Raw genomic sequence first — 22,527 nt, 5'->3', positions numbered from 1 at the left:
TTAGATCCTCAGAAGGTGGAAGACATGGCTTAAAGTCGTACTCAGAGGTCACTTGGCAGCTTACAGTCTGCCAGAAGGAGGAGGCAGAATCTACCCGTAACTCATACCTTAAGCATGGAGCTATTTTCTCCTACCAAGAGGAACCGAATATAATTTTCCCTGTCACTGCAGGGTGGCAGCAAACATTGGGTAAGAGCCTAGAGAAATCTGGACAGAAATCCTGTTCTATGATACAGAGTACTTAGATTAGAATAGAAGGCCAGAGTGATCTCCAGTCTGATCAAAATAGAAATGCATTTCCCCAGTAATTAGAAATGAGGAACTGGCATTTTACAACAAGAATTGGAAAAAGCAACCTTACCAGAAATACAATAATTACGTAGTCTCTTAGAGTCTATAAGCAGAGATTGAAAGGGCCCTCCTCTCCCGGCTCCCAAGAGAAATAAGAACCACGGACATAGACTCAGATCTTGGGGCAGAGGAGGAATGCAGAACCCACAGGGGAGGAGCAGGGTCTGTCTCTGGGTGGAGAAGGGACTGGCTGAATCAGACAAATAAGGAGAAAAGAAACCCAGGGACTGGAACTGAGGGGATTCCTCCAGGTAACCAAGTTCACCAAATACTTGCTGAAAGATGGAAAGTGTGTTTCAGATTCCTACTAAATACCCTCCAGGCTCTTGCACAGAATTACGCCAACCATTAAGCTGGGCATAGAGTGGACTGTGGACTAATTTCCAGACTTTGGGTCCAGTCATTTTCAAGAAGTCCTTTCATTTGGTCATGAAAGAAAACCCTTAGGCTTTGTTCTGCCAGGGTCCAGGTGAAGCTCTGAGGGAATACCGCCTTCACGAGAATTAATTCTGTTGACACGATGCAGAGGCATCATCAGGTAATTTCAGGAAGTGCCAGGGAGTATCATATATTGTGTAAAATGATAATCAGAGCCTGGCAAAAGCTGGGCCATCAGTGCAGAGTCAGGAAAAAAACAGTAAGTGCAGTGCTGTGCTTGGCATTTTGTGGAAACACCAAAAATGTCATCTAGGGAGACTGAGAAACACACGAGGGAAGAAGATGCCACTGCAGAAGAAGCGTAGACGAGGCTCAGCATTAAACGAAAGCCCTGTGTGTGTGGATGAGTCAAGGACAAGATGCTGATGGCCTGTGATTTATGCCCCTTGGAAGAAAACGTCCCACTGTGCGGACAGGAGCCTGTTGGTTGAGGCTGGTGGCCAACTGCTGAAATGCTTCTTTTCTGTCACTGTCCTACTGACCTTACATTGATGATCTCAAACTAGAGTTCTAGGAGACGGTGGGCTGGGGGCCCAGGGAACAGAAGTTAAGGAAGGGAGGAAGGGGAGGGACTTTTCTATCTTCAAGAGGAGTTGAGAGCAGTGCATTTTTTTTTTTCTTTTGCTAATTTCAGGTGAGACCTGGTTGGCTGTCATTCTCCTGAAGGGGAAGAAGGGGTCCTGGCCAGCAACTTGGGGGTGAGGCATCTGGGGCTGGTGAGGTGCTAGTGAAGGAAGCACTAACTCAGGTTTCCCTGGGTGGCAGCGGCAACAGGAAACGCACAGCCTGGGCTGGTGTGTTATTTAAATTTGATTCACGCCAATGTATGGCAAAAACCACTACAATATGTAAAGTAATTAGCCTCCAATTAAAATAAATAAATTCATTAAAAAAAAAAATTCGAATTCATTTGTTTTTTCCTCAGGTTTCCCTTTACCCACCTTGTCCTGCTTTTGAAATACAAGGGAGTTAGGCTGGTCTGCACTCATGGTCTCATGAAGATTAGGTGATGGAAGAAAGGAGGAAAGAGCAATAATAAACAGAAAAATCTGGCCTTTGGACGCTCAGAGAAACAGACGTGACAGAAGGGCGGAATATTTGGGAGGAAACATGTTCAGAGGCATTCTGCCTCCTCACCTTCACCACAAAGTAGGAACCATTTCTTGGCTGCCTCTGACACCACTAAGGTTTCCTTCTGAAAGCCAGTCTCCAAACGCACAGCTTCACGTCTCTTCAGTCACCCCTCCTGCCCCACCTCTTGACCCTTGGGCCGCAGGGAACTCTGACCCCAGACCCAGAGCCACCATCCTCACCAGCGGTCATTTCAGGCCTGAGACCAGATTCTACAAAGAGAGACCGGAATGGACAGTGTTCCTCACAAACAGGCCGGTCCCCTCCTTGCCTCTCAGTGTTGTATGTGAAGGTGCTTATGGGTGTCTTGCTCCCAACCTGGGGGAAGACAGCACCCAGACTACAGCTGGGCAGAGGAAAGGGAGACTAGAGAGAGCCCAGAGAAGCGGGGCAAGGGCGCCTGCCTCCTGGCTGGGGGCTGCTCTTTCCCCTGTGGTGTCGATTACACATTTTATTACCACTTAAGGTAACGGAGAAGGCAATGGCACCCTACTCCAGTACTCTTGCCTGGAAAATCCCACGGATGGAGGAGCCTGGTAGGCTGCAGTCCATGGGGTCGCTAAGAGTCGGACACGACTGAGTGACTTCACTTTCACTTTTCACTTTCATGCATTGGAGAAGGAAATGGCAACCCACTCCAGTGTTCTTGCCTGGAGAATCCCAGGGACGGGGGAGCCTGGTGGACTGCCGTCTCTGGGGTCACACAGAGTCAGACACGAATGAAGTGACTTAGCAGCAGTAGCAGCAGCAAGGTAACTGAACTTGCTTCTCTTGTGCCACGGTTTTCCCTGAAAGCTCAGTTGGTTGCCTGCAATGAGGGAGACCTGGGTTCAAATCCTGAGTTGGGAAGATCCCCTGGAGAAAGGAAAGGCTACCCATTGCAGTATTCTTGGGCTTCTCTTGTGGCTCAGCTGGTAAAGAATCCGCCTGCACTGCGGGAGACCTGGGCTCGATCCCTGGGTTGGGAAGATCCCCTGGAGAAAGGAAAGGCTACCCACTCCAGTATTCTGGCCTGGAGAGCTCCATAGACTGGATAGTCTGTGGGGTCACAAAGAGTCGGACACGACTGAGTGACTTTTCACTTTCACTCTTGTGCCACGCAGTCAAGTGCACCCTGACAGGCACCCTGGCTTGGGGGCCAGAGAAAGGCAGCAGAGGAGAAGCAAAGAGAGGAGAGCTTGCAGCAGGGCCTAGAACAAAAGAATGGGCCGTGGGGACCCCACGACTGGAAAGCAGTTCCCATCTTTTGCCCACCCAGCCTCCACTCAGGGGACCTCCACACATCTCCTGCACAGGGCTGCCAGTCTTTCTCACAAACATCTGGCGAGGACACATCTCCCAGAATGGCCAGTGGATCACCCACAAGAACTAATACTTCCCCTTGAGCAGAGACAAGGTCATACACGTTGACACACGCTGGTTACACGTGTAGCATGGAAGCAGATTTTTTTATGCTCTACAGGGTGGATCCAACTGCAGCTCCTCCTTATCTTGCTCCAGACTGCCCTGCCCTTCGAGGCACCTCTGAAAGGTGTTCCCAGCATAGCAGGGTCTGTCACCAAAGCCTCTTTGATAGCAAACTAGTTGCCAGAAACCTGGACTTAGCGCTTCCTAACTTCATTCATTGGGTTCAGGCTGCCTGGTGCTCGATGGACTTGCTTCTGCCATGTTTCACGTGCTCATCATCTGTGTGGACCACGATCTGTCTCCTGACACCACCTCTTATATCTGGAAACAGATCACAGATGGCCTTGTGGTTGTCCCCCCGCCTGGGTAAACAGACACAGGCCAGCCGGCTGTGGCCCTCAGCCCCTTTCGGATGCCTGATCGACACAGAGACAGGTCATTGTTCCCAATCTGCCAAATCTTCCACTCTCTGAAGACGATGCAGTTCAGAAGTTGGGCAGTTCAGGCTGGGAGAAGGGTGGGTGGGCCAGTGGCAAAGCTGAATGGTTTCTAAGGGAGGGGATCTGGCCAAGTGAAGATGGGGAGAGCAACAGTGGGGAGAAGGGGAAATGAAAGATGCTTTAGGGGAAACTGATATGACATCTGGGGTCCAGCTGCGAATGGGTCCCACAGGAGGCTGGGAAGGAAGTCAGACTGGAGGTGCCCTGGGCTCCCTGTTCATGGCTGTTAGGTCTGGGCAGGTCTTAGGCCCCTCATTCACAAGACCGGGGTCACAGCATGCCTCCCTCATAGGGGTCAGTTCAGTTCAGTCACTCAGTCATGTCCGACTCTTTGCGACCCCATGAATCGCAGCACGCCAGGCCTCCCTGTCCATCACCAACTCCAGGAGTTCACTCAGACTCAGTACTGAGAGACTGAAGGGAAATCATAGAAGTCAAGCATTTAGAACAGTGCCAGCCAATAAATGTCACTTTCATCATTATTCTCATTTATTGAGATACCATATCATTTCTAACCCACCTAATATTTTTATTGTATTTTTAAAATTGTACATATTTAAAAAGTATACCATGATGATTTGATATACATAACCTCCGATATGCAGATGACACCACCCTTATGGCAGAAAGTGAAGAGGAACTAAAAAGCCTCTTGATGAAAGTGAAAGTGGAGAGTGAAAAAGTTGGCTTAAAGCTCAACATTCAGAAAACGAAGATCATGGCATCTGGTCCCACCACTTCATGGAAATAGATGGGGAAACAGTGGAAACAGTGTCAGACTTTATTTTTCTGGGCTCCAAAATCACTACAGATGGTGACTGCAGCCATGAAATTAAAAGATGCTTACTCCTTGGAAGGAAAGTTATGACCAACCTAGATAGCATATTGAAAAGCAGAGACATTACTTTGCCAACAAAGGTTCATCTAGTCAAGGCTATGGTTTTTCCTGTGGTCATGTATGGATGTAAGAGTTGGACTGTGAAGAAGGCTGAGCGCTGAAGAATTGATGCTTTTGAACTGTGGTGTTGGAGAAGACTCTTGAGAGTCCCTTGGACTGCAAGGAGATCCAACCAGTCCATTCTGAAGGAGATCAGCCCTGGGATTTCTTTGGAAGGAATGATGCTAAAGCTGAAACTCCAGTACTTTGGCCACCTCATGTGAAGAGTTGACTCATTGGAAAGGATTCTGATGCTGGGAGGGATTGGGGGCAGGAGGAGAAGGGGATGACAGAGGATGAGATGGCTGGATGGCATCATTGACTCGATGGATGTGAGTCTGAGTGAACTCTGGGAGTTGGTGATGGACAGGGAGGCCTGGCATGCTGCGATTCATGGGGTCGCAAAGAGTCGGACATGACTGAGCGACTGATCTGATCTGATCTGATAGTTAAAGGAAGTTGTATAAATTATGCAGTGGAGTATTACTCATCCTTAAAAAAGAAAGACATCCTGCCATTTGCAACAACATGGATGGACCCGGAGGACATTATGCCACTGAGATAAATAAGACACAGAAAGAAAAAAAAAACAAAAACCATACAGCTCACACTCATTATATATGGATTCTCAGAAAGTCATATCCAACCTAATTTTTGAGATTATGTGAAGAAGCTTAAATACTATTGACTGGCTAATGGAACATTTCTATCTCTTATTATTATTCATCAGGGCTTCCCTCACAGCTCAGTTGGTAAAGAACCTGCCTGCAATGCAGGAGACTTGGGTTCAGTTCCTGGGTCAGGAAGATCCCGTGGAGAAGGAAATGGCAACCCACTCCAGTATTCTTGCCTGGAGAATCCCTCATCTCTTATTGGTCAAAATAAATTTGCTATGGCAACACCACCCTAGTTCCTTATAGTTTTTCTTCCTTTTCCTCTTTCTAAATTTCTGGTGCTAAAATTTGCCTGTTACTTTCCACTTCTCAGGTACACATGGATGTGGAATTTAAAATTGTGCCCTTTTAAACTGTAACATGTAAATTTAATCAAAATTATAGCAAATAAAAACAACATGGAATATTTAACAACCTTTTGTAAGAGTTATTAAATCATAAAAATAATATCATCTGTAGTAAATAGGTACCCAATGCACACCAGGCATATCAGCTCTCTGAGCATACAGTGCAGTGCAGCATATGTGTGCTTAATCTTGTCTGATTCTTTGCAACCCCACGGACTATAGCCTGCCAGGCCCCTCTGTCCATGGGATTCTCAAGGCAAGAAGAGTGGAGCAGTTTACCATTTCCTTCTCCAAGGGATCTTCCCGATGCAAGGATTGAAGCCATGTTTCTTGAGTCTCCTGGATTGCAGGTGATAGATTCTTTACCACTGCAACATCTGGAAAGTCCTCTGTAGTAAAGGATATCAGATTTGGCAGAAATTATTAAAATTTACATGGCTTCCATGGTAGCTCAGCTGGTAAAGAATCCGCCTGCAATGCAGGAGACCCTGGTTTGATTCCTGGATCGGGAAGATTCCTTGGAGAAGAGATTGGCTACCCACTTAAGTGTTCTCCGGCTTCTCTGGTGGCTCAGATGGTAAAGAATCCACCTGCAATGCGGGAGACCTGGGTTTGACCCCTGGGTTGGAAGATCCCCTGGAGAAGGGAACGGCTACCCACTCCAGTATTCTGACCTGGAGAATTCCATGGACAGAGGAGCCTGGTGGGATGCTGTCTATAGGGTCACGAAGAGATGGATACGACTGAGAGGCTTTCACTTTTTCCATTTCATTAAGATTTACAGATTAACCTTAAATTTCTTTTTTTATGTTATCTTTCAGTTACAGGCCCATTATTTTTCAAATGTAACTTATTTAATAACTTCAAGGCCAGTGTAAGTTTTTGTTTTCCTTACTGCTATTCATCTACTTTCCCCGAGCTGTTAGTGGGCACTGACATGCCTAAAATGTGTAAAGGAAAAAAAGAAGTAGAAAAAAAGAGCCCCAGAAGTGAATGAGCAAAGAGATCTGAAATAATCAGGAGCTGAATGCAGTATTATATATTATTTTCTATGATAAGTGGATTTTAGAAATACTTAAAACCTGGAGAGGCACCATAAATAAAAATGTATAAATTGAAGTCTACATTTATTTGATAGCTACTTCATTTTTTCTTTTTCTTTTTTTGTCTATATAGAGAATTCTCTGTTCCCAAGGTCTAATGTTGAGGTGAGTCAGAGGTCAGGGTTCTGGGCTACTGGGTACAATAAGGAGTCGGGGATCACAGTCTCTTGTGGGCAGGTGGCCAGCAAAACTACTTCAATACGACAGCAGTTGGCCTCTGGTTACTTGGGGAACTCAGGACCAATTCAGTCAGGCATCAGCCAGGGAAAAGCAATTCTTTTCTAACCAAACAGAAATGCACTTTTACAAAATGATGCAGAAAGTGGATGGTGGGAGATCTTTCCAATTTGTGATCTGAAAAGAGAAGGACTTCTGTTTCTGTCTGACCCCTGAGGCATTTTTGCAGTAACTTGAAATAGTGTGATGGACAGAGCTGACTCCAGGAATCTTTGAAAAATGCTTTCCCTCTGGCCAAACATGCAAGGAGAATTCATTTTCCATCTGGATTCTATGACATTTATATTTAGATGTGTTCAACCAACTGTAAGGACTTCACAGTATGGAGGCGCATGCTTTCTGAAGACATGTAGGAAGGGTGTGGACTCCCTGGGGCATTAGATATGTTTCCACCATGTAGGAACCTAGGGCGGGAGCTGCCCCCTCCTCCTTTTGCCTTCAATCCTTCCCAGAATCAGAATCTTTTCCTGTGAGTTGACTCTTTGCATCAGGTGGCCAAAGTACTAGAGTTGTAGCTTCAGCATCAGTCCTCTCAATGCATATTTAGTGTTGATTTCCTTTAGAATTGATTGATTTGACCTCCTTGCAGTCCAAGGGACTCTCAAGAGTCCTCTCTAGCACCACAGTTCAAAAGCATCAATTCTTGGGCACTCAGCCTTCTTTATGGCCCAACTTTCCCATCCATACATGCCTACTGGAAAAACCATAGCTTTGACTAGATGGACCTTTGTTGGCAAAGTAATGTCTTTGCTTTTTAATATGCTGTCTATGTTTCTCATAGTTTTCCTTCCAAGGAGCAAGTATCTTTTAATTTCTTGGCTAAAGTCACCGTCTGAAGTGATTTTGGAATCCAGAAAAATATAGCCTGTCACTGCTTCCACTTTTCGCCTTCTATTTGCCATGAAGTGATGGAACTGGATGCCATGATCCTAGTTTTTTGAATGTTGAGTTAAGCCAGCTTTTTCACTCTCTGCTTTCACTCTTATCAGAAGACTCCTTAGTTCCTCTTCACTTTCTGCCATAAGGGTGGGGTTCATCTGCATATCTGAGGTTGTTGATATTTCTCCTGGCAATCTTGATTCCAGCCTATGATTCATCCAGTCCAGCATTTTGTATGATGTGCTCTGCATAGAAGTTGAATAAGTAGGGTGACAATATACAGCCTTGTCATACTCCTTTCCCAATTTTGAACCACTCAGTTTTTCCATGTCTGGTTCTAACTGTTGCTTCTGGACCCATATACATGCTTCTCAGCAGACAGGTCAAGTGGTCTGGTATTCCCATCTCTTGAAGAATTTTCCACAGTTTGTTGTGATCCACACAGTCAAAGGCTTTAGCATAGTCAATGAAGGAAAAGTAGATATTTTTCTGAAATTCCCTTGCTTTCTCTATGAACAATGAATGTTGGCTATTTGATCTCTGATTCCTCTGCCTTTTCTAAATCCACCTTGTACATTAGGAATTTTTTGGTTTATGTACTGTTGAAACCTAGCTTGAAGGATTTTTGAGCATAATCTTACTAGCATGCAAAATGAGTGAAATTGTATGCTAGTGTGAACATACTTTGGCATTGCCCTTCTTTGGGATGGGAATGAAAATTCCTTTTCCAGTCCTATGGTCACTGCTGAGTTTTCCAAATTTGCTGACATATTGAGTGCAGCACTTTAACAGCATTATTTCTTAGGATTTTAAATAGCTCAGCTGAAATTCCATCAGCTCCAGTAACTTTGCTCATAGTAATATTTCCTAAGGCCCACTTGACTTCACTGTCCAGGATGTCCGGCTCTAGGTGAGAGACCACACTACCATGGTTATCTGGATCATTAAGACCCTTTGTGTATAGTTCTTCTGTGTATTGCTGCCACCTCTTCTTAATCTCTTCTGCTTCTATTCAGTTCAGTCGCTCAGTCATGTCTGACTCTTTGCAACCCCATGAATTGCAGCACGTCAGGCCTCCCTGTCCATCACCAACTCCCAGTTTACTCAAACTCACGTCCATCAAGTCGGTGATGCCATCCAGCCATCTCATTCTCTATCGTCCCCTTTTCCTCCTGCCTCCAATCCCTCCCAGCATCAGAGTCTTTTCCAATGAGTCAACTCTTCACATGAGGTGGCCAAAGTACTGGAGTTTCAGCTTTAGCATCATTCCTTCCAAAGAACACCCAGGACTGATCTCCTTCAGAATGGACTGGTTGGATCTCCTTGCAGTCCAAGGGACTCTCAAGAGTCTTCTCCAACACCACAGTTCAAAAGTATCAGTTCTTCGGTGCTCAGCTTTCTTCACAGTCCAACTCTCAAATCCATACATGACCACTGGAAAAACCAAAGCCTTGACTAGATGGACCTTTGTTGGCTTTTGAATATGCTATCTAGATTGGTCATAACTTGCCTTCCAAGGAGTAAGCGTCTTTTAATTTCATGGCTGCAGTCACCATCTGCAGTGATTTTGGAGCCCAGAAAAATAAAGTCTGACACTGTTTCCACTGTTTCCCCATCTATTTCCCATGAAGTGACGGGACCGGATGCCATGATCTTAGTTTTCTGAATGTTGAGCTTTAAGCCAACTTTTTCACTCTTCTCTTTCACTTCCATCAAGAGGCTTTTTAGTTCCTCTTCACTTTCTGCCATAAGGGTGGTGTCATCTGCATATCTGAGGTTATTGATATTTCTCCCAGCAATCTTGATTCCAGCTTGTGCTTCTTCCAGCCCAGTATTTCTCATGATATACTCTGCATAGAAGTTAAATAAGCAGGGTGACAATATACAGCCTTGACATACTCCTTTCCTATTTGGAACCAGTCTGTTGTTCCATGTCCATTTCTAACTGTTGCTTCCTGACCTGCATATAGGTTTCTCAAGAGGCCAGTCAGGTGGTCTGGTATTCCCATCTTTTTCAGAATTTTCCACAGTTTATTGTGATCCACACAGTCAAAGGCTTTGACATAGTCAAGAAAGCAGAAATAGATGTTTTTCTGGAACTCCCTTGCTTTTTTGATGATCCAGTGGATGTTGGCAATTTGATCTCTGGTTCCTCTGCCTTTTCTAAAACCAGCTTGAACATCAGGAAGTTCAGGGTTCACATATTGCTGAAGTCTGACTTGGAGAATTTTGAGCATTACTTTACTAGCGTGTGAGATGAGTACAATTGTGCGGTAGTTTGAGCATTCTTTGGCATTGCCTTTCTTTGAGATTGGAATGAAAACTGACCTTTTCCAGTCCTGTGGCCACTGTTGAGTTTTCCAAATTTGCTGGCATATTGAGTGCAGCACTTTCACAGCATCATCTTTCAGGATTTGAAATAGCTCAACTGGAATTCCATCACCTCCACTAGCTTTGTTCATAGTGATGCTTTCTAAGGCCCACTGGACTTCACATTCCGGGATGTCTGGCTCTAGGTGAGTGATCACACCATCATGATTATCTGGGTCATGATTCTGTTAGGTACTTGCTGTTTCAGTCCTTATCATGCTCATCCTTGCATGAAATGTTCCTCTGATTTCTCCAGTTTTCTTGAAGAGATCTCTGGTCTTTCTCATTCTATTGTTTTCCTCTACTTCTTTGCATTGTTCATTTAAGGAGGGCTTCTTATCTCTCCTTGAATATTCTCTGGAATTCAGTTGGGTATATCTTTCCCTTTCTCCCTTGCTTTTCACTTCTCTTCTCAGATATTTGTAAAGCCTCCTCAGACAGCCATTTTGCCTTCTTGCATTTCTTTCTCTTTGAGATGGTTTTGGTCATTGCCTCCTATACAATGTTAGGAACCTCTGTCCATAGTTCTTCAGACACTCTGTCTACCAGATCTAATCTCTTGAATCTATTCATCAACTTCACTGTATAATCATAAGTGATAAGACTGAGGTTATATCTGAATAGAATAATGGTTTTCTTCCATTTAATTCTGAATTTTGCAATAAGGAGCTCTAAGTCACAGTCAGCTCCAGGAGTTGTTTTGCTGACTGTATAGAGTTTCTCCATCTTTGGCTGCAAAGAACACAATCAGTCTCATTTCTTTATTGACCATTTGGTGATATCCATGTGTGACATCATCAAAATGCTGGTCTGGATGAAGCACAAGCTGGAATCAAGATTGCTTCGAGAAATATCAATTACCTCAGAGATGCAGATGACACCACCATTAGGGCAGAAAATGAAGAAGAACTAAAGAGCCTCTTAATGAAAGTGAAAGAATGGAGTGAAAAAGTTGGCCTAAAACTCAGCATTCAAAGAACTAAGATCATGGCATCTGGTCCCATCACTTCATGGCAAATAGATGGGGAAACAATGGAAACAATGATAGACTTCATATTTTGGGGCTCCAAAATCACTGCAGATAGTGATTGCAGCCATGAAATTAAAAGATGCTTGCTCCTTGGAAGGAAAGCTATCACCAACCTAGATAGCATATTAAAAAGCAGACATATTACTTTGCCAACAAGGTCCATCTAGTCAAAGCTATGGTTTTTCCAGTAGTCATGTATGGATGTGAGAGTTGGACTGTGAAGAAAGCTGAGCACCAAAGAATTGATGCTTTGGAACTGTGGTGTTGGAGAAGACTCTTGAGTCCCTTGGTCTGGAAGGAGATCCAACGAGTCCAACCTAAAGGAAATCAGTCCTGGGTGTTCATTGGAAGGACTGATGTTGAAGCTGAAATTCCAATACTTTGGCCACCTGTTGCAAAGAACTGACTCATTGGAAAAGACCCTGATTCTGGGAGCAGAAGGGGATGACAGAGGATGAGATGGTTGGATGGCTTCACCAACTCGATGGACATGAGTTTGAGCAAGCTCTGGGGGTTGGTGATGGAGTTGGTGTTGCAGTCCATGGGGTCGAGAAGAGTTGGACATGACTGAGTGACTGAACTGAACTGATGTGTAAAGCTGTCTCTTGTGCTGTTGGAAAAGGGTGTTTGTTATGAACAGTGTGTTCTCTTAACAAAACTTTGTTAGCCTTTGCCCTGCTTCATTTTGTACTCCAAGGCCAAACTTGCCTGTTACTCCAGGTATCTCTTGACTTCCTACTTTCGCATTTCAGTCCCCTGTGATGAAAAGGAGATCTTTTTCTGGTGTTAGTTCTGGAAAGCCTTGTAGGTCTTCATAGGTCACTCAACTTCTTCAGCATTACTGGTTCGGGCACAGACTTGGATTACTGTGATGTTGAGTGGTTGCCTTGGAAATGACCTGAGACCATTCTGCCATTTTTGAGATTGAACCCAAGTACTGCATTTCAGAATCTTTTGTTGACTACAAGCGTACTTTATATCTTTCAAAGGGTTCTTGCCCACAGTAGCAGACACAATGATCATGTGAATTAAATTTGCCCACTCCTGTGCATTTTAGTTCACTGCTTCCTAAGATGTCGGCGTTCACGCTTGACATCTCCTATTTGACCACTTTCAATTTACCTTGATTCATGGACCTAACATTCCAGGTTCCTATAAAATACTGTTCTTTACAGCATCAGACTTTACTTTCAGCACCAGACACATCCACACCTGAGTGTCGTTTCTGCTTCAGCTCAGCCACTGCATTCTCTCTGGAGCTATTAGTAACTGCCCTCTGCTCTTCTTGAGTAGCATATTAGATACCTTCTAACTTGGGGCCTTCATCTTCAGGTGTCATATCTTTTTTGCCTTTTCATACTGTTTAGGGGTTCTCACGGTAAGAATACTGGAGTGGTGTTCCATTCCCTCCTTCACTGGACCATATTTTGTCAGAACTCTTCACTATGACCCATCTGTCTTGAGTGGCCCTGCATGCCAAGACTCATACTTTGACTTATGGAAGCCCTTTGCCGTGACAAGGCTGTGATCCATGAAGGGGTCTATTTGTAGTAGGAGCTGTCAAACCTTATTAGACAATTCACGTCCACACACAGTGAAGGGTTGTGCCAGCACCAAGGTAAGGGGGAATTTGGGCTAAGGAGAAGGGTTTGGTGCCCCCCGCTGGACCAACGTGGGGACAGGACCGACGGGAGTACAAACAATATCCCACCGTGGGGAAGGAAAGAGGCAGCATCTGAAAGGAGGACCCGATTTTTAATAGAAAATCCTCTTCTGCTTTCTTATCACAAAAGGATACATGCTCATTTTAGAAATAATAGATAATACAGATGAACAAAATAATACATATGAACAAACATAATACAACTATGATGTCACCACTTGGAGATAACTGTTCATTCACTGTTGTAAATCTCTCCAGAACTTTTACTATAAACACATGAATTTACACACACACACACACACACAGAGCCAAAATGGAATAATTTATTTTTTGTGATCCTTTTTCTATTTCAATAATTTTAGACTTATAGCATCTTTTCTAATGTCTGTTACTTCATTATATTGTATGTATGCTACTTCACTTCTAGGATATGGAATTGCTAGAAATGGAATTAGAAATGAAACTGCAGGGTAGGAGGTGTCCGAGCTCAGGCAGATGTAAAGGCTTTGGTGTCTTTTGCCAACTTGCCTTCCAGAAATGTGTGTCCATTTATATTCAGCAAGTCTATTTTGAGTGCTCCATAAGCCTTGTTACTGGTAACTCTCGACTCAGCTGTTCATGGGCTTTCAGCCAAATTCCTGGGGAGGAGAGTGTGGAAACCAGAGGATGCTGAAAAGCTGTGCTGCCAGTGACTCTGGGTACTTGGGGGCTTGGTGTGGGGTGTACAGTCTGAAAGATCCCCTGGAGGAGGACATGGCAACCTCCTCCAGCATTCTTGCCTGGAGAATCCCATGGACAGAGGAGCCTGGGGCAGGGCGGGGTGGGGGGGGTGGTCACAAAATGTTGCACGTGACTGAAGTGACTTAGCATGCAGGCACAGTGCTGGGCAGAGAGCCCTTCCCATCTCAGCACAGTGGCAGGTGGTGGGGAGCCTGGGCAGGTGGGAGACAGGTCAAGTGTGCAGCGCAGAAGGGAGCTGCAAGCTCCATCAGGAGGGGCCACATCGGGTCAGCCTCTGGCACTACTTGGAGGGTGTCCAAAGGTGTGCAGCGTGGGAGGTGTGTGGAGGGGACTCTGGGGGATCCCCTGAGAGTGTGGGGAGGGCGGCCCCAGGAGCTCTGAATGGGCCGGGAGGGGCCTGGGACCGAGGGAACCTGAGGTCACTGTGATCATGACCCGGGTTGTTAATTTTATCCCGCGGGCTCTCAGGGCCTGGGAAAATTCAGGTTCTGCCTGGGGGGTGAGCACAGGGGCTGATGGCCTTTGCAAGCTTTTATGCATTAATGGAAGATGCGATTTGATTTTGGTCCTTTGCCCAGGATAAGAGATCCCAGGGGGCATTCTTAAAAGGAAAGCCAAAATGAAAAAGAAGGTTTTATTTCATAAACGTGGAAATTGTATGGCACTCAGTAAAATGTGTTGGCAAAGGAAGCTTCTGCCACTTAATATAGTAAATAAAATAGGTTAATTCCTTTTGGGAGAAGAACTAGAATTCCAGTTATCATTAGATAAGAACTTTCAACAGGACTCTCTCTAAGGAAGATGAGCAGTTGGCCCCTGATGTAGGGAAAAGCAGTGCTCAGTATAAAAGGACCAGCACCTCCACTGGGTCCAGAAAGACTCTGGCCCTTCTTCCTGCACCTCAGGTGTCCTGAGCCCCTGGTCATCTTGGTCAGTTTGCAGATTGGATACACTCTGTGCATCAGCAGCACGGTCCTGTTGACCTGACCCCGACCTACCTGAGAAGTAACGCTATGCTGTAGATACCAGAGAAGAACGAACACCACTGTCTCTGACTTCCTTGCAATGTAGATCCAGCTGCCAAACTTGCCTGCAAAAGTCAACTTCTGTACACTTGCCCAAGGCAGACAATAAACTTCCAAGAAAACAAGCAACAAACACACGGTTCTTTCCCTGGGGTTGCTTCCTGCCCTCTCTCCAAGTGGCACCAGGCAGAATCTGCCACTTGGTCCTTGCCTTCGTGTAATACGTAGTTATGGAGAGACAGGGGTAACTCACCGTCCACCACCGGCTTGGGCTGCGAGCTCTTCAGGCGCAGGGAGGGCCGGAAGCGCGTGCGGTCGTTGAAGCTCCAGCTCTTCTGCACTTTGGTGGGGCTGCCCTCAGCCGTGATGTCCGTGCTGGGGGACCGCCTGTCGCCCAGCGACGCCTGCCTGCTCTTGACGCTCTGGCCCCGAGGGCTGGCCATGCGCACGCGCTCCTTGAAGCTGAGCTTCTGGCTGCGGGCGACAGGGGCGGCGTTAGTGCATTTCAGGCCGGGCCGCCCATCCACCTGCGTCAATGCGCTGATGCAACTGTACACACGACCGACGGATCGATCACATACTGCATCACATGAAATGTTTCTAGCAAGTAGGGGCACATCGATACCTTTCTCCTTATTGAAAATTTGAGCTGTCTTTAATCTCTCTGCATTCATCTCCAGTCCATCTCATCCTACGGTTTTGCAAACCCTTCCTGGATTCAACAAAGGCCTGAGACCTAGCACAGCGGTTTGCGCACCATGACACTGGAAAGACCCCAGAACTGGTTTGGTGTTTGCCTTAGAGACACATTTTAGCTTTAACCTCAACTTTTGAAACTTAAAAAAAAGTTTTTCGTTTTTTTTTTGGGGGGGAGCATATCTATGTAATTTCTAAAATATTTCTACAGGAAAACAGAGATGACAGTTACACATGCATACGTAGTCTGCATGCATTTTATATTCCAGGCAAGATTATGACTTCCAGATCCATGCAGTCTTGGAACAGCTGGCAGTACTGCAGACAGCATTAGACGTACAGCACTTAACACATTTATTCTTGCTAGACAAAAACCACACGAGGTAGAACAGCTTCAGTTTATAATGAACCAGATGACGGATTTAACAGAATGAGATGTTGTGTTCATCAACACAGACTCTTGCTATTAAACAGGTTATTGATTTGCTGTGGCAGCTCCTGGTGAATTATATTTGTTCACATTCAGTTCTCAGACGCCAGCTTGGCCTGAACTGTGGTTGGTTGTTAAGGAAGTGCTAACAAGGCAGCCCCCAGGCCTTCCTGAGTGTGAGTGGGGTATGAGGTGCTGGGAGCGCAGGCTGGAATCAGAGACCTGGGTTTGGAGGCCTCTCTTCTAACTCGAAGATAAAAATAGCAATGTAGCTGAGGGACTCTTATGGGGATCAGGTGAACTGTACAAAGTTCTGTGTTCTTGTTCATTTATAAAGTACTGTGTTATTCATTACAAAGTGAGGCTGTGGGGAGAAGAATAGATGGAATATTGGGACTGACATATACACATTACTATATATAAAACAGATAACTAATAAGGACCTGCTATATAGCACAGGGAACTCTACTCAACACTCTGTAATAGTCTATATGGGAAAAGAATCTAAAAGAGTTGATACATATATAACTGATTAGCTTTCCTGTGCAGCTGCTGCTGCTGCTGCTAAGTCGCTTCAGTTGTGTCCGACTCTGTGCGACCCCATAGACGGCAGCCCACCAGGCTCCAGCAGAAACTAACAAATGTTTTAAATCAACCCTACTTAAAAAATTAAAAAAAAAATAGAGTGCATTTATATTTTTATGGGAAAAAAAAGTGATTCCCTTCTGGAGCGAGAAGCCCAGGGCTCTCAGGCCTGAAGCAGTGGACTGGATGAATCTGAGGCCCACTATCCAGATGCAGCCTTTGTGGGACATGGAGACAGAATTCTTATGGACAGGGATTCTCGGAGACCACGTGAAACACTTTCTTTTGCGCTTTCCGCCATGTCCACTGTCCCCAGCGGCAAATTGCCAACAGCAAATGTGTTTAGCGGATCTATGTCTTGTAGCTAACAAGCACAGTAACATTGATTTTTCCATGCCTAGCTGCTTAACAGATGATGTTCTAGGAAGACACCGTGTTTTCTGTGTGTTTATGTGAAAACACATCGGGCAGTGGATTGCAGTGGTCAGCAGGTCCTGGTCACGACACACGTGCTGGCCATGCAGCTGACAGCTCTGTGTGGAAGGGCAGACACAGGCAGGATTGCTGGGGTGCGGGCAGAGGGCAGGCAGGGCAGGCGGTTCAGGGCTCACTAACACAGGCAGGGCTTTCTCTGCACTTGACAAACGTGTGATTAAATGATGGATTCATTCAATGACAATAAAGTATAAAACTGCATCTTCTTATGCTCAGGCTACATCCTCCATGTCATCCAAAGTTCACAGTATTTAAACAAATCCTCAAAGGGATGGTGCTCAAGATGCCCACTCTTTTCAAGCTTTTTTTCCCCCTTAATACTAGAAACTACAAGCCTCTTTTAAGTTTCAGCCATCTGTTCCGTTATTTAAATGTATAAGGATCTGGTTTAGGAACGCACCTATGCACCTCTATTTAGATTAATGAATGGCTTATCGACAGAGCTGCCGTTACAAGTGGTCTCATTATACTTTAATCCATTACCTTTTCTGGAACTAACAGATGCTAATTACTATAGAAGGTTGGGTTCAGTTAACAGCAAATTATTTCTCAAACTTTCAAGATATCTCTCTTTCCTTTGCCAACTGAATGAATAGGAAACTGATAAAACCATTATAAAACCATTTAATATGAAATTTAGTTTTTTAAAAATTTCAGTTGCTAAAAATGTTTAAAAAATCTAAAATAGGTATCAGCATTAAATCTACCAATGTTATTTACAATAACAAAAACCTTTGAAAAATACTCATAAAATATTTAAAAATTGTCCCTATAAAACATTTAATATTGTCTTTAAGAATTAACGGGAATGGAAAGAATATTATTTTCTGAATCTCAGTACTACTTAAGGCATGAGAGTTGATATAAATGAGTTCTGGGTACCTTTTCCCCTTTTGTCCTTCTAAAGTATGTGAATATTTGACACATCTAATGTTAAAATATTCTAATGTTAGAATTATTTTGAAGTGAACTCAACACATTAAACACTAAATTAGAAAAAAAAAAGATGTTATGTTTTCACTCTTTCTTCTGACATAATATGTCTTCTGACATAGTATGACTTAAGAATAATATCCTAATCCAGAACTTTTTAGCCAAGCAATATTTTCTTTTCCAAGCCAAAGATCTGTTCTTGTGTTTTCCTACAAAAAGTTTACTTTTACTAATTTTTGTAGTTCATTTCCTCTTTGCAAATCAGCAGAGCACCTTGATGAGCTTACTATTAAATGGATTAGGTGACTGCTATTGAAAACACACATTGATTAAAAAAATACTCTTCCCTAGTCCAGTATGTTTTCATTATTTTTCGGCTTTTTTGCGATATCTATGAATGTGATTTTTGAGAAAGGTTTATGAGACAGTGTTTTTTTAGGAAGGTTGCCAAAGCCTATCCCCAAGAAACAAGGAGGCCTCTCTTTGGAGAAAGTAACCAAAAGGTGACTGTGGTCATTGACGGTGTGCAGCCCCTGGTCCCTGGCCACGGGCTGTCTTAGGGCAGAAGACATGTCCGCCCTGCAGGGGTTCTCGTCACCAGATGCTCGTGTTCCTCAAATGGCCAGCGTGCAGTTGGCCCCTGGGGGATCCCTACCAGGGACTGGGTGGCATCACAGCATCCCCATGGTAATCCTCCTGGACTCAGAACGCTGTAGTTATTGTTACACTTAATAAAGGTTTCAGCCCTTCACAGGATAAGCCTCCTGCAAATTCTCGCCCCTTGCACAATTCGGCAGCGCAGTGGAGCCAGGACAACTCGGTGCGTGCACGGCTCAGCATTGTCCACCGCCAGGAGGGTCCACTCGGACCTGCCTGTTCGTCCCCAGGGCGCAGGGGACCCAAGCAGGCAGCAGGCAGCGGAAGGAATACAAGCGGGCTGGAAACCTCATTCAGGAGTCCTCAGAAGAGTAAGTCTGAGCAGGGCTCAGTAGAGGGCCGGGTGACCTGGTCATGCACCTGAGGTTAGTTGGCATTCTCAGATCTCATGTCAGCAGCCGGGATGCTGGTACCTCTGCTTCCATGAGGTGTGTATTCTGAAGAGCTTCTGCTTATGACTACAGACCTGACTAGGAGTGAGGGGGAGACAGCAGGTTGTTACTAGGCATTGCAACTGGAAAAGGGCTCAGGGGCTTGTGGTCTTGAAAAGCAAAGCCATTTGGCTTCCTCATTATTCATATGCAAGTACCTGGACTATTTAAACACCAAGGACAAACTAAATTAATTATGCTGCTCAAAATGGATGCCATGTTCTTAATGGTTAAGTAGAAACAATTAGATTTGAAGCAGGCTTTCCAAATGATGGTAGTCTATGTCTTAGCATCTGCTGCATACAAAAATAAGAATATAAATATTTTAGGGTATAGAAACCCTTATAATAAGTAACAGTGCAACACGGTATAAATGATTGAAGAATAAAATATTCTGGAACTATTAAAATCTTTATAGGAATCAATGAAGTAGATAACACTAATTGCTTTGAAATAGGGGCTTCCCTGATAGCTCAGCTGGTTAAAGAATCCACCCTGAAATAAAAAAGTTCTTGATTTGTATGAAACCTGAAGCTGGATCATCGAAAAAGCAAGAGAGTTCCAGAAAAACATCTATTTCTGCTTTCTTGACTATGCCAAAGCCTTTGACTGTGTGGATCACAATAAACTGTGGAAAATTCTGAAAGAGATGGGAATACCAGACCACCTGATCTGCCTCCTGAGAAACCTATATGCAGGTCAGGAAGCAACAGTTAGAACTGGACATGGAACAACAGACTGGTTCCAAACAGGAAAAGGAGTATATCAAGGCTGTATATTGTCACCCTGCTTATTTAACTTCTATGCAGAGTACATCATGAGAAATGCTGGGCTGGAAGAAGCACAAGCTGGAATCAAGATTGCTGGGAGAAATATCAATAACCTCAGATATGCAGATGACACCACCCCTGTGGTAGAAAGTGAAGAGGAACTAAAAAGCCTCTTGATGAAAGTGAAAGAGGAGAGTGAAAAATTTGGCTTAAAGCTCAACATTGAGAAAACAAAGATCATGGCATCTGGTCCCATCACTTCATGGGAAATAATAGATGGGGCAACAGTGGAAACAGTGTCAGACTTTATTTTTTGGGGCTCCAATATCACTGCAGATGGTGATTGCAGCCATGAAATTAAAAGACGCTGACTCCTTGGAAGGAAAATTATGACCAACCTAGATAGCATATTGAAAAGCATAGACATTACTTTGCCAACAAATGTCCGTCTAGTCAAGGCTATGGTTTTTCCAGTGGTCATGTATGGATGTGAGAGTTGCACTGTGAAGAAAGCTGAGCTCAGAAGAATTGATGCTTTTGAACTATGGTGTTGGAGAAGACTCTTGAGAGTCCCTTGGACTGCAAGGAGATCCAACCAGTCCATTCTAAAGGAGATCAGCCCTGGGTGTTCTTTGAAGGAATGATGCTAAAGCTGAAACTCCAGTACTTTGGCCACCTCATGTGAAGAGTTGACTCATTGGAAAAGACTCTGATGCTGGGAGGGATTGGAGGCAGGAGGGGAAGGGGACGACAGAGGATGAGATGGCTGAATGGCATCACCGACTCAATGGACGTGAGTTTGAGTGAACTCCGGGAGTTGGTGATGGACAGGGAGGCCTGGTGTGCTGCAATTCATGGGGTTGCAAAGAGTCAGACATGACTGAGTGATTGAACTAAACTGAACTGAACTGAAGGTATAAATATAAGGAACCAATTGTCAGATAGAACATGTTCTGAAAGATAGAAGGAAATATTCTAGGTTGCTAGTTTGTAAGAAAAAGATCATTTTTCTTATATTAACTCTTACAATGTGCTTTTCAAAGACTAAATCCTTTCCTTGGATCAATAAATGTGAACAGAAGGAGAGACTATTTTGAAAAAAACTTTTTTGCAACAACCTAACCTTTTGCCGGTAAGGACACAAGTTGGCTGTGCCGAAAAAAGAAGTTGTTTCCCTGAGTTTAGTTTAATAGCCCATGCAGATCATTCACTGCACACAAAAGAAAGACATATAAATAATGGAAAATAAATGCAGAAGAAATAGAAGAGCACGGTGTCTCCATCAGTGCTGTCGCATTCTCTCCTGAGAGTCACACTACTCAGAATCTAATAAAGGCAACCGTGCAGGAACAGTTCGGGCAAAGCACCCTGTGGATCACAGCACAGGATGTAACGTAATGAGTCTTGCTTATGCTTTAACTTTTAAGACACGCATCTTTATAACTGTCTCACAAGTACCCGTTAAAGCAACTTCAGAGAGTCTACTAAGAAGTCTGGCAGGGCTCTCTTAATGCCTCATGACCTGCATTACAGTGGTTTAACTACAAAGCAGGCATACAGCCACTGAGTGTTGATTAAGCAGACAGGGTTAGCAGAGGCAGGGAGATTTACGGATATTCCCCAAGCCTCTGATGTATGATCTGTCTTTGGAGCAATAAAACCTTAACAGGTAGGAAGAAGTAAGAGCTTTCTCGTACCATTGTGATAGCTAACTCACAGCCTAGTCAGCTTGGTGGAGGCGGCAGAGAGGAAGGTGAGGATGCTGGATGCATTTACAGGGACATTCTGTCCTTGCGAAGTGGCCATTTATACCCAAACGGAGAACTGCCCAGCTTATAAAATGAGTGGGAAAAGTTACTCAGGGGGATGATTAATTAGAATAAAATCAGTAGACATCATTTACCACCACGCATGGGACGAAAACTGTTTCAGTGGAAAGATGGAAAGGAAAACGATGAACGATGCCCAAGAAGCAGTGTTTTTGGCTTCAGAAGAGGAACAGGGTAGGGTCGGCTGAGATGGATGGTGATTCACACCTGACCTGGGACCACGGTCACTCTTGTTCAGCTAAGCTAGATTAGCAAGCTCTCCTGGAGGCTGATGTGTTGTATTTTTTAAGATTTTTGAATTGGTCACCATCTTGGGACTGGGTGCCTTTCCTTAGCCCGAGAGGCTCTGCACGAGTTTTTAGAAAGCACGAGCTAATCTCCATGTAGGAAGATGAAATCTTCTCACAAGAAGGTCCTGAAGCTGGGGACCCAGTTCCCCAGGGGTGTAGATGAGTGTGTAGAGAGAGGCCTGATCTACTGTCCTGGCCCCTCGATGAGGGCAGTGCTGGCTGCTGGGTAGACTCTCCTACATCTGGGTCCCTCCCAGGTCTTAGCATGTACGAAGAGGTCCCTTGAGGAAGCCTTTAGGAGATTCCAGGCTCTGGAGGATAAAAGGGTTGGCTGCAGTGTATCCACACTCCCTTATCTGAATCACAGTGGTAGAGCTGTAGCCAAAGCAGTGTTATCAGCCGGTCTGAACTTGGGTCCAGCACTCGCCAGCCATATGCTGGACTCAGAGCTGCTGCTTCTAAGGGAGAATTATCATCAGGATGCACTTCCTTTGTGCACACTTGCTCAGTGGAGGGCAGAATTGTTACTTCCTGGGCTGGTGCTGCTGTTGTTACTACAACTGGTCTGCATCTGCCAT

At 44.6% G+C, this 22,527-nt stretch overlaps 1 protein-coding gene across 3 annotated transcripts in view; it reads right to left on the bottom strand.

Moving 5' to 3' along the window:
* The window catches only part of KCNQ5 (potassium voltage-gated channel subfamily Q member 5), a 649,180-nt gene that overhangs the window by 66,243 nt on the left and 560,410 nt on the right, over positions 1-22,527 (bottom strand). For 2 of the 3 annotated variants that reach the window (XM_024996914.2, XM_024996915.2), the window contains one exon: positions 15,087-15,307. In XM_024996914.2, coding sequence (XP_024852682.1) covers positions 15,087-15,307 — 221 coding nt within the window. Of the gene's footprint in view, positions 1-15,086; positions 15,308-19,042; positions 19,100-22,527 lie in introns of all 3 variants that reach the window. The other variant, XM_024996913.2, reaches the window with a different exon arrangement.

Source organism: Bos taurus, chromosome 9 (genome assembly GCF_002263795.3).
Source record: "Bos taurus isolate L1 Dominette 01449 registration number 42190680 breed Hereford chromosome 9, ARS-UCD2.0, whole genome shotgun sequence".
Classification (NCBI taxonomy): Eukaryota; Metazoa; Chordata; class Mammalia; order Artiodactyla; family Bovidae; genus Bos; species Bos taurus.
The sequence above is the reverse complement of the archived record's forward strand: the minus strand, read 5'-3'. Positions and strand labels throughout refer to the sequence as shown.